General features: G+C 42.1%; 1 protein-coding gene across 2 annotated transcripts in view; it reads left to right on the forward strand.

Moving 5' to 3' along the window:
* The window catches only part of sema6a (sema domain, transmembrane domain (TM), and cytoplasmic domain, (semaphorin) 6A), a 131920-nt gene that overhangs the window by 62532 nt on the left and 52473 nt on the right, over positions 1-16915 (forward strand). For both annotated transcript variants that reach the window (XM_049578184.1, XM_049578185.1), the window contains exons 4-6: positions 11408-11468; positions 12810-12872; positions 13516-13617. In XM_049578184.1, the coding sequence (XP_049434141.1) occupies positions 11408-11468; positions 12810-12872; positions 13516-13617 (226 nt within the window). The remainder of the gene's footprint in view (positions 1-11407; positions 11469-12809; positions 12873-13515; positions 13618-16915) is intronic.

The raw sequence follows: 16915 nt of genomic DNA on the forward strand, positions 1-16915 counted from the left end.
TATCCACTATATGATAATATGAAAATGTAACATGTCAGTGATATGTAGAGACGTACAATGCCATCATGCCAACATGTTTGTGCGTGTGGCTTCAATCAATGGGTTTGATTGAAGCCACTTGCTATGTAACAGTCAAACAGACTGTGTATGTGTGTGTGTGTGTGTGTGTGTGTGTGTGTGTGTGTGTTTGTGAGAACTACTTTAGGTTTTAGTCTCTTAGAGTGTGGACTTTCTTTGTTGCAAGAATTCCATCAACTGAAGAGATCAAACTTCAGCAACACTTATATAAACAACAACTCCATTGTGAGAACAACGTATTTTGGTTTGTGGCCTTCATCAGAGTCCTCATAACACATTACAAAGAACAGTTGAATAAGAAATTATAACAGACAACCACTCATAGATGCACTTATATATCAGGGAATGAGGCACCCGCACAGAAATGGGCTGAGTTATCTGACAGAGGAAAAAGAGATGACTGGTGGCTCTGTATATTCAAAAGTAGATTAAAAACATAAGGTTGAGTGCTCGTGGAAAATGGAATACAGAGAAAGGCAATCTAGGCACTCCAAAATATATAAATGAGGAGGCTTAATGGCTTAATCTTTAAAAGAGCCAAATGTCAATGTCTGACTGCTTGTCTTTCTTGTCTTGTTTGACCTCTTCTCACCCAATGTCACCACGTTCCAAGATCTCAGCAAATGTTACGAATAGAAATAATGAAAAATCAGGTAGTATAAAAGTAGAATTTCCATTTGAGATCAGATTTGAGAAGAACGAGGAGAACGAAACAAGCAGAGACGGAGACAGACACTCCTACATAATTGTGCATGTGTGTCTGTGAATGTGTTACTGTATAGCCTGCCTAGCGAGCATGCCCCAGGTCTCTCCACATGCAGGGCATAGTCGCCATTCCTGGCCCTCAGTCGGCTTTCACCATGGTAACACCAACCACACTCTGTTTACACCCCTCTATGAAGCTGGGAAGCATGGGAACCAGAGAGAGAATGTGTATACGTGTGTGTGTGTGTGTGTGTGTGTGTGTGTGGGAGAGAGAGGGAGAGAGAGAGAGAGAGAGAGAGGGAGAAAGATCAGTGTGAGAGTAGAGAAACCGAAATTTGTGGTTGCCGTTAGCACTCACACAGAGACACAAACATCACACAAAGGCACATGCACACTCAAAAATCCAGATTACCTTCTCTCAGTTGAGTCCTCTGGAACAGTCGAGCCTCTGTGGCCGTAGTTCTTCCCTGTCGGGTCTCTTTGGGTCTCGCAGTGGAGGCCACTAGAGTCTCCATTATTGTAGCTGCACCAAATCCTGTTAAAACCCACTAATGACTGGGATTACACGGTTGCCTCCTCTCCCTCTCCTCGCAGCACCAGCGACATCCAGCCACGTCCACACTGTGAAACAAAGCTCTCAGCTCCAGTAGTTGTAATCACCTGTATTAAAAGTTGGAAGAAGTTTCCATTCAAAACATATTTTATGTAAAACACTTTCTTTCTCTGAAGGCTTTGACAATTTTAGCAGTCCATCCTGGAAAAATATACTTCATATATTCATGCTCTCAAATTAGTGTCAAGTTATTGTAACAGCAGGAGCTGAATTTACAGGTTGATGTGGCTCAGGTTAGTTAGGGAGGAGCAGCTGGAGTGTTTGTGGCATTTTAGACGTTGTGTTTTGATACTGAGGTTCCCATACAAATACTTCTTCCTTGTTTTTATACAGCTGTGGTGCTGCAGTGTATTTTGTTTCAGCATTACTGGCTTAGATTGGCTGCTATCAGGTGCACATATACAGAGGGTATTGTGCATTGAAAAACAATGTGGTGTAATCAATGACACCCCTTTAATATATAATAAAATGTAAGGAATATTGCTCAAGGGTATGTTCAGTTAGTTGCACATAATTAATTCATTAGCAAAAATTATGTTATTTAAACTCCCTCTCCAGGCATCGATTGAACCCTAAAAAATTCTTCTTTGTTCATAAAAATTACATCGGCCCTATTTAGAGTTTTTTAAAATGAAAAACATCTCTTCCTGCCTTAAAGGAGCTGTATACGTCCTTAAGAGCATGAATATAGCAGCAAACCACTATTTGCTATGTCAAGATATAGTGGAGTAATGGTGTCCTGAGCAGAAAATGAAGTCACACTCACACTGTGTGTGCTGTAATCTGAGCTTCTCTGTTTGCTGTTAGACAGTCTAGTGGCACCTGTAAGTATATACCACTGGTTAGCAAATCCCCAATGCTCTGCGCTGTGCTCATACAGCAGTTACCGCTGTTAATGGTGTCCTGATCCAAGGTGTTTTTGTGAATGCATAGCACCCACCCTCCAATTTCCCTCCAGGTTAACATAGCTGTTCACGCTGTTGAGAACCATGTACAGACGAGTTGAATCAGACTCTAAATCATTGCTCTGGATGCAGTTTGAAGCTCCTTTAAAATGTGTCATAGTCAAACCTTTGCCTTATTTAGTATGTGCAGACCTATGAATATGAAGCCACTCACCTGCAGCTCAAGTTTACCTGCTGACCCTCATCTCTGCTCATCTAACACCCAAACCTCTGCCTGTGAACAGTAATAGATAACGTGAACCTTCAGTTTGACAATGTTATCAAATAGCAATGTGTTGCTGATGTTAGATAAACCTTGTTGCACCTCTGACAAGTTTAAGTGAAACTTGACTTGTGAAATGATAACACATAGTTTACACCTGACTTCTCCGACTCCTCTGATACCCCTCATTTTGCCAGTATAAAGCTCCGACTTACAGGATTGGTTCCTTATGCTGTGTTCACACTGCGAGTGACACAGCAACAGGCTACAAGTCATTTTTGTTTGAAGCCGGGGACATGAAGCTACAAACTGATGCCTGACACTTGTCGCTGCACACTACAAATCAAACTTGAGCTGGTCTGCACTTTTTCAGCGCTCCAAAGATGCAGTTACGGGTCAGCCAATCATATGCTTTTGTTTCTAAGTGTCGTACTTAGCTTAGTAAGATGACACTATGCTAGCTTTTTGTGCATTGCGTTGCACACAGGGATGCAATGGGGCAGTGAAATGTGATGTTAAAGTGGGGCTCAGACATTGATCAAAAGCATAGCTGTTGTTTTTCTTTATCAAATAGGCCCACAACCTTTAGTGATGTTTAGCGTTGCTTTGTGGCAAGTAGAAGACACACAAGATTATGACGATGTAACTACATTGACGAGCACTTGAGCAGCACCTCAACCGTGACCAGACGATAATGTAGCTGGTCCCACTGTTGCATTGTCACTCGTAGTGTGAACACAGCATTAGAGTTGTGACGTAACAACCCAGGTAGTTTGAGTCCACGTCCTGGAGAGTGTCATTAGTATGCTGCTGGCCAAAAAAGGAAATGCTCAGCCATGGCATTATTTCACTCATGATATTTCTTGTTACATATAAAAGACACCTCACGATGATGTGAACAACGTTAAAAATTTCAGCGAGAGGGGTCTTTAAAAGCACATATTTCTACCTCAAGAGCATGAATAACTAATTCCCTTACTTACTTGGCCCTCTATTGAAAAACCTGGAGATGTGAAAAATATTTTAAGACTAATGGATACATTTCAGTCAATAAATGTAAAATAAACCACGTCTTTTATGCAGTTAATATGCATGCCTGTCTAATGGTGCTAAGTGTGCAAGCTCAATATGTGCCCCTCACCCAACTGACCCAGCCACACAAAAACACACATACACTCATATGCACACACACACACAAAAGGAGATGTGGAGCGCATGTGAGAAACCGTAATGAGAACTTCAACCTTCGAAAAGAACAACCTGCCTCGGCTTGGGGGTGAGTGAACCCTGGCTTGTTGTATTTCATGCCACCACATCAGCGAGGGCCTCTCGGTGCCCTGAGCCCATTCAGGACCTGAACAACTCCCTTCACAGCCCAAAGGTGCCTGCTGGCTTCCTCGGTTCCCTCCCATCCACTTTGTGAAGAGGATTTGAACCAGGGAAAGCCAAAACAATGTACAATGGACCCTCCTCTACCACCCATGATCCAGTTATGAAGAGAGAGGAATATGGGTGAAGAGGGTGATGAGAGAGAAAAGGGGTGGGAGGTAGAGAGGAGGGTGGACGTGCAGGCATTTAGTTTGTGGAAAGAGGGGTGGTGGCAAAAGGTGCGGGGTGCATGCTAATCGGGTTCCTCTCTTTTCTGCTAAAAGGGTGCGAGATAGTTTGACAAAGGCCCAGCAGATGGACCAAGCTGGCCCGTCGTCACCCCAGAAGAAATGCGCTGTTATGAAAACGACATTCTTCCACACAAAGCCCCTGTGTTCTCATGGCTATGCATGGCTACATGTCCGCTGGAGACCCTCTATGTCACTCAATCTCACACTCTTGCCCGCGCTCAGTTGGTCTACTGTCTTGCCTTGATCATTCAGCCCTTTCTCTCCGTCTGTATCCATCCTTTTACAGCCATATTTGTGTCTAAGAGGATATTTACATACCTTCCACTCTACTCACACATTTTTTGTCGCAGAATTTCGGGAAATGCTGAACCCACGCCAAGTGATTCACATTGACAACCAATGTTCTGCACTCATTGGCTGTAAAAGGCTTTTGTTATTTTGTTTTCCTCATAATCTCACCGTGTTTCCAATTTCATAGCACAGCCACAAAAAATAGACCCTCATGTTTTGTGTAAAAGCGCTGCGCCATCCTCATGGTTTACAGTTGAGAGATGATGGGAAACAGAATAATGACGGGCAGCAAAACATCTTTTGTTGGATTTCAGTAAATGAAATGAACAGTGTCCAAGTGAAGGCCTGGTCACACCACACAAACTCTGACTGTAAATTTGAGTCTGAGACTTATTTAAACCAATTAGATTTGGGTCCAGTCCAGTGGTTGGCATAGATCAGAGGTTTTCAAACTGTGAGGCTTCCCAGGGGAGTGCTGGAGAGTTGTAGGGAGGGCGGAGAGAGAGAGATCCAATGTCCTCTGCAAATTAACGTCCATAAATCTGCTTAAAAGTAATAAAAAGACGTTCCTTATAACTCAAGAGCTTGTCTGAGAATCTTATATCTTTTAGTCTTCTTCCATCAAAGTAATCCGGTGATAGTTTTTTGAACATTCGTGGGAACATTATAAACTGCCACCAGCTAATTTGGCATATGGTGTCAGTTTGCCAAGATATAAACAAATAAAGGCTTAAAAAACGGGGCTGACGTTGTAGCCCTCAGGCATGGGCATAGTGTCAGACTTTAAAAACTCCTGGTACAGATTAATTGTGATGTAGTTCAAATAAATAGAAGATAATTTTCCCGATAATTTTGACGGACCCAATCTGAAACATGGCATGTGAATGGTTTAAGATTCACCATGAAATTTATATAAATGTATTTTTCTATTTATTTTACCTTGACAACTTGGCAAAGAGGCACTGACAGGAGGCAAGCTGATACAAGACATTAAAACATGGATACATCATCATCACTAGGAACAGCAATGTGGAATGAGTGGCAGCCAAAGGAGATGCAGACTTAAGCACTGACCATACTAATGACTTTGCTAGAGTGTAAACTGTGGCTATTGTTGGAGATATTGTGTAGTGATTGTAGATATGAAGGGGTTCTGCTAGTAATAGTTTTATAAATGAACTGATACCAGTGGATCTGCCACCTGGTATGGTGTGATGGCCAGTTAACTGAAGAATACAGGTTGCAGTGATGAGTGTTGAAGGGGCACTAGTGACAAAGTGAATGGCAATATAACTGATGATGTCCAGTTTAAAACAAACAAACTAATAATTCACCTATGAAGCGTTACTGTTATCCACGGATCGATATTATGCCAACAAAAATGCTGCTCATGCAGTCTTCATACACTCCCAAAGGTCCAGATGATCTAAATCCAGTAAGATATTTAGTCCAAAAATATTATTACATTCATGGTTAATGTGTGTTGAAACAAAGGCCCTACCTTACTTTGTAAGGCCTCATAGCCAATCTATAGCCAGCGATGAGCACAGTTGCTTATGTGTCAATAACACTTCTCACCTCAAGAGGAGCTTTGAACTCTCTACAGCCACCATAGACTGTTATAAATGTACATATAAATGATAAGCAAATTGCTTCTCTGTTGTCTTATCAATTCAGGTTTTCTTAAAAGATATTTCTGTCTTTGTTGACTTGTTTTTCACTCACATTCACCCATTCTGTACATTGTTATACCCTCTTTTTGTTGGAAACGCGCCTGGACAAAGCCTTAGAAAGGCATGTGTAGAATGTTTATTTTCTGTGATATTGTTACCTACTTTGACTTAGACTGAGTGAGGCTTTGTGCCATTGTCCCATTGTGTTCTCCAGCTAATACCTCCCAGTCCTAGTCATCTGTGGCATCTTTTTGAAGACAATATTCAGGCAAAGATAAAAAAAACTTTATTTCAGTGTGTTGAAGCTTATATAACTCAATGACAGAAGGACTTATAGTGAATCCGACTGTCGGGCAAAACCTTTAGAGGTTTATCCTTCAAATGAGACCATGCATGTACATGTACCAAAATGGAACAAGAACAGCTGTCAAAATACTTCGGATATGCCTTGGATAAGCGTTTTAGGTGAATTTTGGTCAATAGGTAAATTTGGGTATGCCTCACATGGGCATTTTAGGTGAATTTAGGTGAGGTAACCCTTCAGAATAACCAAGGTGTGCTTTGCAGAGTGGGTGAAAGATGCTTCATTACAGTACAGTACGGCAAACCAATTCTTGCTCTGACTTTGGAGAGCAGCGTATTATGTGTGTTTGAAAGGAGAGTGAACTATTGAGTTGGATACGCAGGTATTCGGAGGGATTGTGACTAACTGAGGCAGCAGTTAGAGGGAGTTGGTGAAGAGGAAAAGAATAAACGGACTGGCATGTACAAGTATTTTTATTTACACACTGCAGAGAAAACATTGTAAAAGATTCCCAACTCATCTTGTTCTGCATTTGAGTTGTTGTATGAGTTATTACACGACTTTATTAAAAAAGAATTCACCTGATCTAAAATCCTTGAGTTAGTTCCCCTCGCACGCAAATTAAGTAGAAGAACTCATACAGCATTTTATACCCTCATAAATCATTTTACAAGTGAAATATAAACGTGTAAATCTGTAATGTAAATTGATTCTACTTCAGGAAACAATAAACAATAGAACACTATTTTCTTATTTACACCGAACTGCTCGGTGCAAATGGAAGCAGGCTGCTGCCTAATAGAATTAGGTCGTATCATTACTCTTTGCCACGGTTTTGCCCTAACAGGATGGCAGCTTTTCCTCAGGCCAGTTGTTTAGTCTGAACTATTCTCAGCGGGTAAGATCTGTCTTGAAATCTGACCTCGGCTTTCGTCTGCTTGGTCAGTGGGATGGGATTTGAAGACTCAAAACAAGGAAATATTTGAAAAAGCCAAAAAGATGAAATGCTGATATTTCCAACCACTAAGTTGAAAGTGGGTTATACTTTGTAGGACCACACTTTGTAAGTTATATATAGGCTCCACATTAGTGCTCTGGCCTTCAAGACGTTAGAGTGGGCAGTTAGAGCAAGAAACTAATCGCTAATCTCACTTTTTACATAATCTACTGGACGTTACAGTATGTTATGTCCTTGTGTTTCCTGGACTTTCGGGTATACGCTATGCATGTATTCTGTTTTGCTTGTTTATTTCATTTTCATTGCATAAATCTAAAGAGCACCGTAAAAAAACATTAATGTAAAAGACGTAGGTGCAATGAGCAAAGGCTTTAGCCTACAAACCTGCTTTGGTTTGTCACTGCTTCAGAAATAATGACTAATTACTGTTATTTATTCATTTATTTTCTTGTGTGCATTAGAGTTTTTTGAGCTGGAAAATTACTAAAATAAATGAAAGTAAAATAAACCAAATTAGGTAACTGGCAGAAAATGAATGCAACTGTTTTATTAACTAATGAATCGTTTCAGGTATTTTTAAAGCCAACATGCCAAATATTCTTCTGTTGCAGCTTCTCCACTGTGAGGATCTGCTGCTCTGCTCTCCTTATTTGTAAATTGAATATCTTTAGGTTGTTTTTTGCTGTAGCTAGTGGATTATTTGATTGATAAGGGCAATAAAAAAGTAAAGAAAATAAATGTTAGTTGCAGGCATAGTTTCACTATCCAATAACTCCAAAATAAAAAATAATAGTGTGTGAATGAGAAGCTTTTCGGTAAAGGATGTCGCACGTCAGATCATACCTCATGACTTCGCCCAGAAAATAAAGGCAGTGAGGTGTCAGCTGTGATGGATTATGTATTTCAAGTAGGTCTCAACTCTCCGCAAGTTGATTTTCATAGGTTATTAAATAAAAGGAAACCACACGCTGCCTGGAAGGTAGGAAGCCAATTTTAAGACTTCAGGTTTGCTTTGGAAAATGGTCCGCAATAATGTTAACTATATTCCATTTGTAGTTAATGGTCTACAACATACAATGCCACCAGTGTAGTGCCTTTAAGACCCTGCCTTTGCTCTCCGTCCTCACCAGGAAGTTATATAGATGTGACTCACACACCAGAGGGCAGTGAATATGTTGTAATATGAGTTCAGGTACAGCATTGAAGAGGGGAAAGGGTGCATGTGTGTTTGTGCGAGCATGTTGGGGTAAAAGGAGGGGGGTCTTCTTGCACATGTGTGTGTTTAGAGAGCTGGTGTTGACACAGACACAGCCGCTCCATTGTCCTTCTCCATCTCAAGCCAGGATGTTTGAGGGACGCCTCATCGCTTGGCTCCCTCTAATCTCAGCTGGAACCGACAACCCTGCGGCTGGAAGGCCTCGGTCCCTCGAGGACGCTGTCAGCACCAGGACAAGAGAGGCACAAGACAGGGAGCATAGCTGGGACGGTTACTGTCGAAAATTATGGAGCAGTCAATTACAGATTACTCATGAGCTGTTTTAAAATTGCAGGCAGTAAAATAACCCATGGGATTACACTAAATCCGCCAAGTAATCCTCTGGTTTAATAGCTTTTGATTTAGTTTTGTCTTTTTAATATAAAGTTTGAATTTTAATATAAAGATATAAATGAAGTTCAATTAACAAGTCGGGGAACTTTAGGAGCTGAGCACTATACTGATATCATCCATCACTGTTATCACCTTTTTATCTCTCTGTTTCCATTTAAATGCTTCTTCATCTCTGTCTGTCCTCTCTCTCCAGCGTGACTGTTTTTATCTTTGACAAATTAAAGTTGCCATTTTAATAATCAAATTTACTGTAGCCGCATGATATGTATCCTGTTACCCTGGCAGCAAGGTGAAAGAAACCCTGGAACACAGAAGGGCCGTTCAGGAACCCTGGAAATTCAATCCAGATCAATTAGCCAGAGTAGTGAAATGGCAGTGCGACCAGAGAGACTTAATGAAAAACATTTTGCAGCACAGTTTGAGGTTTAAGCCTGAAACTCTGGATTTTTAGTCACGGCAGACTGCACAGTGACAGTCAGCATCTGGCATCTGCTCATGCAAGTGAACTTGAATCAAGCAAGGGCATGGCATGCATCGCAGTGACCTGCCGTTGACCTCCTACTTTCCCTTTTCTCCCTTCATGGCTGAATAATACATGAAAATGTTTTTTAAAAATGAGAACAAACATGATGCTTTGTGTTTAGAAATAGATGTTCAAACTTTAAGTCTTTAATAGATTACAAGGACAGATGCTTTGTGTTGTTTATTAGTCTTGATTGTGTTGGTGTGAGTTGCAGAGTGTTGGAGATATCGACCACAGATGTCTGTCTTCTCTCTAATATAATGGAACTGGATTGCACTCAACTTATGATCAAAGCGCCAAAAAACAGCAATGTCTCTTTCCAAAAATCATGACCTGGTTACTCAAGATGGTTTTCTAGCTCTCTCTTGTTGCTAATGTTTACCGTCATTCTGCTGTTCTCTGCTACTAACCAAGAAAAAAACAAGCCACGTTATATTTTTCTTTTGATGACCTTAATCTCAATTTTTCCCTGGGGTATTGGAAATGGTTACCAAAGTCAACATTTTTCAAGGTACTTTATCATGGTTAGAAATTCCAGTATCGTGATAGCCTTAATTCTTAGTATCTACATATAGTCATTATAAGTTATATGACACACCACCCTGATTGAGACAAGATAGCTGAAAACCTTAACTGAATAAAACATGGTGTACTTAAGAGGAGTTGTGTGATGTGCAATAACTTTGACAGATTTGAATTCCAGTGTAGACTTGGAAGGAAATGACAGAAAACACAGAAAAAATTTTAACAGGCAGAGAATTCGCCCGTGGCCTCACCGGAAATGTGTCCCCTCTCCCACCACGAACGCAGCGCTGTTTTCTTAATTTCAACTGCTCTCAAAGATTAATTATTCAATTTAAGCGTCGTGGCTGATAATGTACAGTAGACTGTGTTTTATCCTCGAGGAGATGGCGGTGGCCCCCAGGAAAGCGATATAAGTGGATTCATTTCAAGATGCCTGTTCCTCCAAAGACTTTATTAGATTTAGTTAATGAGAGAGCAAGGCAGGCTGACTGGCTGAGCGCAGGTTGGGGAGCTGGAACGTAATTAAGCTGTGAGTCTGACGATGCCACTGTTACACACTTTGATTAAAAACACGTTCAACAGCTAATCTCTAACAAATTAAAGCAGTTACATCTTTTGGCACGGTCACCTTTGGCTCTCCCCTTTTCTTTCTGTCTCTTCCGCTCACACCTTCTCCCCACCCACACCCCCCCAACAACCGCAGCCACCCTCTCCCTGTCTGCACCCTAATTCTCCACGGTAAGTAGGTGTAGCATAGTCCACCAGCCGGTCCGTCTGTCTGAGATGTAGTTAACCCTTGTGGATTTTATGTCTTCCATATGCCCTGCTGGGGCCTATATGGCCGGACTGTGTAATACAGGGGAAGTCTGTATATTTCCAGGCCAACACACACAAGTCTTCTTGTCTGAGCTATAATGAGTGTTAGTATAGATTTCCTGTGGCTCAAACACTAGGCTTAATTGACCTGAACAGCTCTGAGTGACTTGGCACCTCCCGTCTCAACCTTCCCCTCCTCCCTCACCCCCCCTCAAGACCTTTCTCTGGGACAAAGAGGCTTTTGTCCCCGGGCCTGCGCCACAGCGCTCTAAACCTTTGTTGACTGTTTCTGTCTGACAGAGCAAATAGCTCTGGCCTCCTTTTGTTTATTGTCATTTTTTGAAGTTTGAACAAAGTTTATACAAAGCCCCATTTTCTGACGTTGTTTGCTGCCTGCAGGGGGAAGAAAAGAAATGGGTTTATTGTTTGTTGAATTTTTGACTGTCTGCTGCTGTCTGACTCTTATCTTCTCATCTCTCTCTCCCCTTTCTCCCCATCCCTCTCGCCCTCCCTCACCCGCTCACAGGGATCACATATACACGGTGGACACAGACACTGCCAACAGTGACGAGATCTTTTTCAGTAAGGTGAGTGAGACGTCTGTCTCTTTGAGGACGTGTTGTTCTCAGCGTGCTGTGATTGACAACGTAACCCTAATAACCCGGCTCTGAGTGTGTTTGTGAGCGCACGTGGGTGTATGCGTGTGCCTGCCAGCAGTCTTACTCACCCGCTCACCGGTGTGAGCCTGCCGTGCTCGCCGTGCTGACCCCGTTAAGAAGATTATCCAATCAATCAGCTAGCAAACCGCTTGCGTCATCCATGCTCATCAGTGGGACAGTGGAAGGACTGATGGGTGTGTAACGGAAGCTGAGAGGACAGTAGAGGAAGTGAGGGAAGACAGGACAGAAAAAGAGGGTAAGATGAGATGAATTGCAGAAGGGCGAGAAACACAAGATGGATGCAGAAGGGAAGAAGATCCCACTGTGTATTTTTAGATTATTCGCCTCATATTTACACAGGCCCTGGGCTGTAATAACCCACTCTCCATTCCATCCCAGCCACTCCTCGCTGGCATCATTTGCCCTTAACATAATGCATTCAAACAGAATTCAAACAAGGCCATTCTCGTGTATACAACAACCAGCCATCCCTCCACCTCATCCACTTCAATGTCAAAGCCCGCCGAGTGGGTCTTAATGAGAGCAGGCTGCAGATGAAAGGCCGATGGGAGACGCGCAGATTGATTGATGACTGAGGGTCTTTAATCAGTGGCCGAGCTCCAAACATGTTGTACAACAGTGGCGGGTATGTGGCGGTCTGAACCAGCGGCTCAGCGCTGACCCTTAGGCCACACAAGGGTGGGGTGGGGGTGGTGGTGAAAAGTGTTGAATGTGTGTTTATGTGTGTGGCTGGATACCAGATATAACTTAGCATTGACTGATAAGTGTGTGTGACAGTGAAAGAGGCTGTGTACGTTTGTGTGTTTGCAGTTGACTGGCAGGTATTGGCTTGCGCTGACCTACAGGCCAAGGCGGTGTGAGTGTGTATGAGTGTGTATGTGTGTGTGCACAAGGATTGCCAGCCTATCAATCCACCAAAATGAGCTCTCAGCTCTGAGGCGGGATCTGTCCTTGTACAGACTCTGTTCTGATCCGGGGTCAGTATCGTATTTCCTCCTCCCTGGCAGAGAATTAGAAGTTCAAGGAGGTAAACTGATCTCCAATCAGTGCTTAGAATAAAGTTCACCTCGGAGCAGGTGCCTCATTAGGGGAATCAATTGCGGAGAATCTCAGATGATGATTATTGATCTCAGTATAGATCGATTATTGAGCTCTGTAGTGCCTTCTGTTTTTTTCTTCTTGTTTACTCTCTGGCTCTCTCCTGCTCCTTCTCTCACTCACTCCTTTACCTCCATCTTTTTTTCCCAGAAAATGACATGGAAGTCCAGACAGGCGGATGTGGACACTTGCAGAATGAAAGGGAAACATAAGGTAGAGAAAACACACACTAAAACGCACAACCCTGCAACCTCTGTGCTTTCACCCTAGCTTCATTTATAGAACAAATATCACCCCATTCTTCTGAGAACACTTAGCGGATCACACAGTATATGACGCAGACAAGCTGCACCAGATGTAATTTCTCACAGTTTCTCTGTTGTTTTTTTCTCCCTCACATACACACACGTGCACAAGCACATTAACAGACATAGAGAACTTGCAGGTGCAATAACACCCTCCCTGCACGTCATATAATATTCTGCTATCACAGTTTATATGAGTGAGAAACTTCATATCAAAAAGCAGTATATAATTATCTTGATTTAATGTGCGCTCCAAAAAAAAAAGTGAAAAAATGAGTAATAATTTAATTATTGTTCTTCAAAGGTGCATTAATATGTCTTAATGTGCTGCTTCATTAAATGATTATATGCTTGATATTTGGCACACATGCTTCTCACTTGTCTGTAAAGCATTGCATGCTGTACTTCAAAAGAAAGAAAAGAAAGAGCGTCTTGTTTTAAAAACCACATGTGGCTTTCAGTGTGAAAGAGTCTAATATAAAAGACACTAATATCACCATGAACCTGCTTTCTTCTTTCTTTCTGCCTCTCCCGGCCCGCGCTCCCCGAAGGATGAGTGTCACAATTTCATCAAAGTCCTCCTGCAGCAAAATGATGACACCTTGTTTGTCTGTGGAACAAATGCTTTCAACCCCTCCTGTCGAACCTACAAGGTAGAGACTCACACACACACACACACACACACACACACATACACTCACAGAAAAACAGCTCTTTGGTGCTCTTTGCCCTTTTTTGACCGCAGTGACAGCGTTCGTCATACATACTGTGCACATATGGTCTCTTAAAACTCTTTTTATTTTTTCCTCTTTATGCACTCATACACACACTCAGGGATATTTTTTACATGCAACCCCAACCTTACAGGAGTTAAGGGGAGGATGGCTGAGCTATGAAGCGGCGGACATAGACGGATGACTTTCACAACTCAGCAGGCCCTCCACCTATGTCTTTATCTCCAGGTGTACCTTGACACGCTCGATTAAGAAGCAGAGAAACCTAACTATACCTTCTTGCATACACACTTACTCACACACACACACTGAAGGCGCACTCCTGAAATCCGATTCAGCCTTCCCTTGTAAACAGACGCCGGCCTCGCCGTATTCATGCAGGCATGTCTGGAATCGTTTCAAGATTCCTTCAGGAAAAGCAAAACCACCTTGTGAAGATGCGTTTAAATGATCTTGAGTTGAGAAAGAGAGCAGGTAGACGTCAAGATTGATTTGATGGGCGCAAATAGAGATGTCAAGAAAAGGCAGACATAGAGAGAAAAAGGAAGACCTGCACAGGGAATTAGATGGACAAATAAAACGGAAAAACCAACAAATGAACTTGATTTTTGTTTGTACAAGCAGACAGACTTAAAAAACAGACAGACAGACTGCGTTCAAATTGCTGCTGAAAATGTCCCATTTTTTCCTTCCCTAGTGACATAAGTCTTATGTTTTTGATGCCTTAGAGTGAAAAGTGAACAGTGCTTCCTTTACTGTACATTGAGTAAATCTTCATTCACAAGACTACAGCAGCTGGGCTGACCTGATAGCAAAACATGAAACTGGAAAGAAATAGCTGAGTGTAACTGGCAATTGTCAAACTTGTAGCAAACTATGGCTGACCCAAATGCTTTGGAGCTTCGAAACTTTGATTATTGATGTCAAAATCAGTATTCAGATGCGTTGTTTTTTAAAAATGTATTTTGGACTTACCCAAAAAATTGTCAAATAGCCCATGAATTAAAAAAAGAGGCTATCCAGCATTATTCATTATGCATCAACATTAAATATTTTAGTCATTCTCAGAAAAGGACATGGACAAACTTAGTGATAGTTTGTGACTCCACCTTTCTCCTATCTCATGCCAGTCACTAGCCGTCCAGCACTACTGAGACAGTTTGACCGCATGTGACCAACTTACAGATACACCAGCAAGATGTTGAAAATGTCAAGTGAGTGGAATAGTTTCAAAATTTGTGAAGATGATCCCAAAAGTCCAGTGCAAGATATGCCAAAGAAAAACTGGTACTGTATGTTACAATTCTACAACAAGCTTTGCAAATCCCCTGAAAACTGTAAGTAACAGCTCAGGTGTCTTGTAAAGTATTCCTTTTTGTAGCTGTTATGGCTAATATGTGACCTGCATGCTAACAGAGTGGCTAGTTGTCACATTATTATTTTAGGTGCACTGACTGATCTCCTTGCCTCTCATTTACCCCCTGACGCTTATCCAAGCTTCAGCTAATTGCAAATATTTCCTCACTGACGCTTCAATGCCCAAAAACTGGTATTCAGGACAGCCCTATCGCAAACTTTAAGGCACACAGTATGCCTGAAAATGCCCAGGAAACTGGGTTTCAGCATTATTGTCATTTCATTCAAATATCTGGAGGAGTGATATTGCAGAGTAGCTATGAGCTGCCATCCACAGGAATCAGATATAAACATCATCATGCAGGCGTTCAGGAAGACAAACAGAACGACTCAGTCCTGAAGGATGTTATTGTTTGGTTTGTGAGGATGTGATGTGATGGTCACAGCACACGGAGATGTTATCTAGGTGGCCTGTGGGGAAAACTCTCCTGTCTTGGTTCACTAGATCTGTTTACCAGAGAAACAAGACACCGCCGCTCCATTGCATTTGTGGTTCGGCATGCTAAGCACACAGAGTGGACATCCTTCAATTCACTGACTTCGCCTGCAGGGAAAGTGGAATTTATGTCTCTGCATTTATCAGGCGTGGTTAGCTTTTATAGCCCCTCCGGTTATGGTTTCAAGGTTTGTGTTTTAGCTGTTACTGCACTGATATTGCAGCTAGTCTGGTGGAGTTAAAGGGACGTGTTGTAAAACACCGTGAGGCTTGGTGAAATGGGCATGCATACACACACGTGCACACTTGTCTGTGCAAACATAAAAATCAATGCATGTTGTGCATAAATCACTGCACATGATGGGCGATGTTAATGTAATCTCAGAATATATGTCGGTTAAGAAAACAATTTAGTCATATTGTGAAAGGTAGCACATCTGTCCATAACAATGTGTTAAAAACGGATTTATTCAAGTGTTCTTTAAAACATTTTTCCATGTTTCAGATTTGCTCAGCCCAATCAGCCCTTGCATATTTTAGTGAGTCGGTTTAATGTGCTTGCAACTGCTCTGTTCTTTAAAAATTTTGTCCACCGAATGCTCTGTAATTATTTTAGTTGAATTAAATAGCCATTTCAGTCTGGAAATAATTGAATCAATATGCCATGACTAAATTCAGATTAAATGTAAAGGCTGTAGGAAAGAGATATCATTTGATGGCATTTAAAATTTTGCACTGTCAAATCACCTCTGATCACTCCACGCAAACATGCAAATGCACGTACAAATGCCTGGGCACATGTGTAGGGGAAAAACAGAACTGTGTATGCCCCCATGCAAACAGTGACAACTGTGCAAACAGGCAAACACACACATTTTACAAAATCATCAGACACACACAGGCACAGTGTACTGCAGGCAGGCTGGCAGCCTCACCGGGCAGATACCAGGCCTTTGATGGCGTGCTGGGCTCATCCACTCTGCTTGGTCAAAAGTGTGTGTACATGTGTGTGTGTTTGTGTGTGTGTGTTTGTGGTTAAATCCACCTTGGCCACAGTTTGCCTCTCCATCTCCCCAGTGTGACAGCGCTGAAAAGAGCTTCTGTTTCGGGGCCAGCCTCATCCCACATTAATCAACAACACTGCAAGGGCGAGCGGGAGGGATGGAGGGGGAGCAGAGGTGGAGGGAGACAGCAGGGTGGGGGGGTGTTGAGGGTAGAGGGGGCAGCAAGGGCTCCTGCCCAAACCAGCAACACCCTATGCTGTCTTCTGTTCTTACACCTTCCCTGGCTGCTTACCTCTTTATATTTTTACCTCTGTTTGATTCCCTCTTTTTTTTTACAAACCTACCAGTTTTCTCTCTTCAT

The sequence above is a fragment of the Epinephelus fuscoguttatus genome, linkage group LG6, assembly GCF_011397635.1.
Source record: "Epinephelus fuscoguttatus linkage group LG6, E.fuscoguttatus.final_Chr_v1".
NCBI classification, from domain to species: domain Eukaryota; kingdom Metazoa; phylum Chordata; class Actinopteri; order Perciformes; family Serranidae; genus Epinephelus; species Epinephelus fuscoguttatus.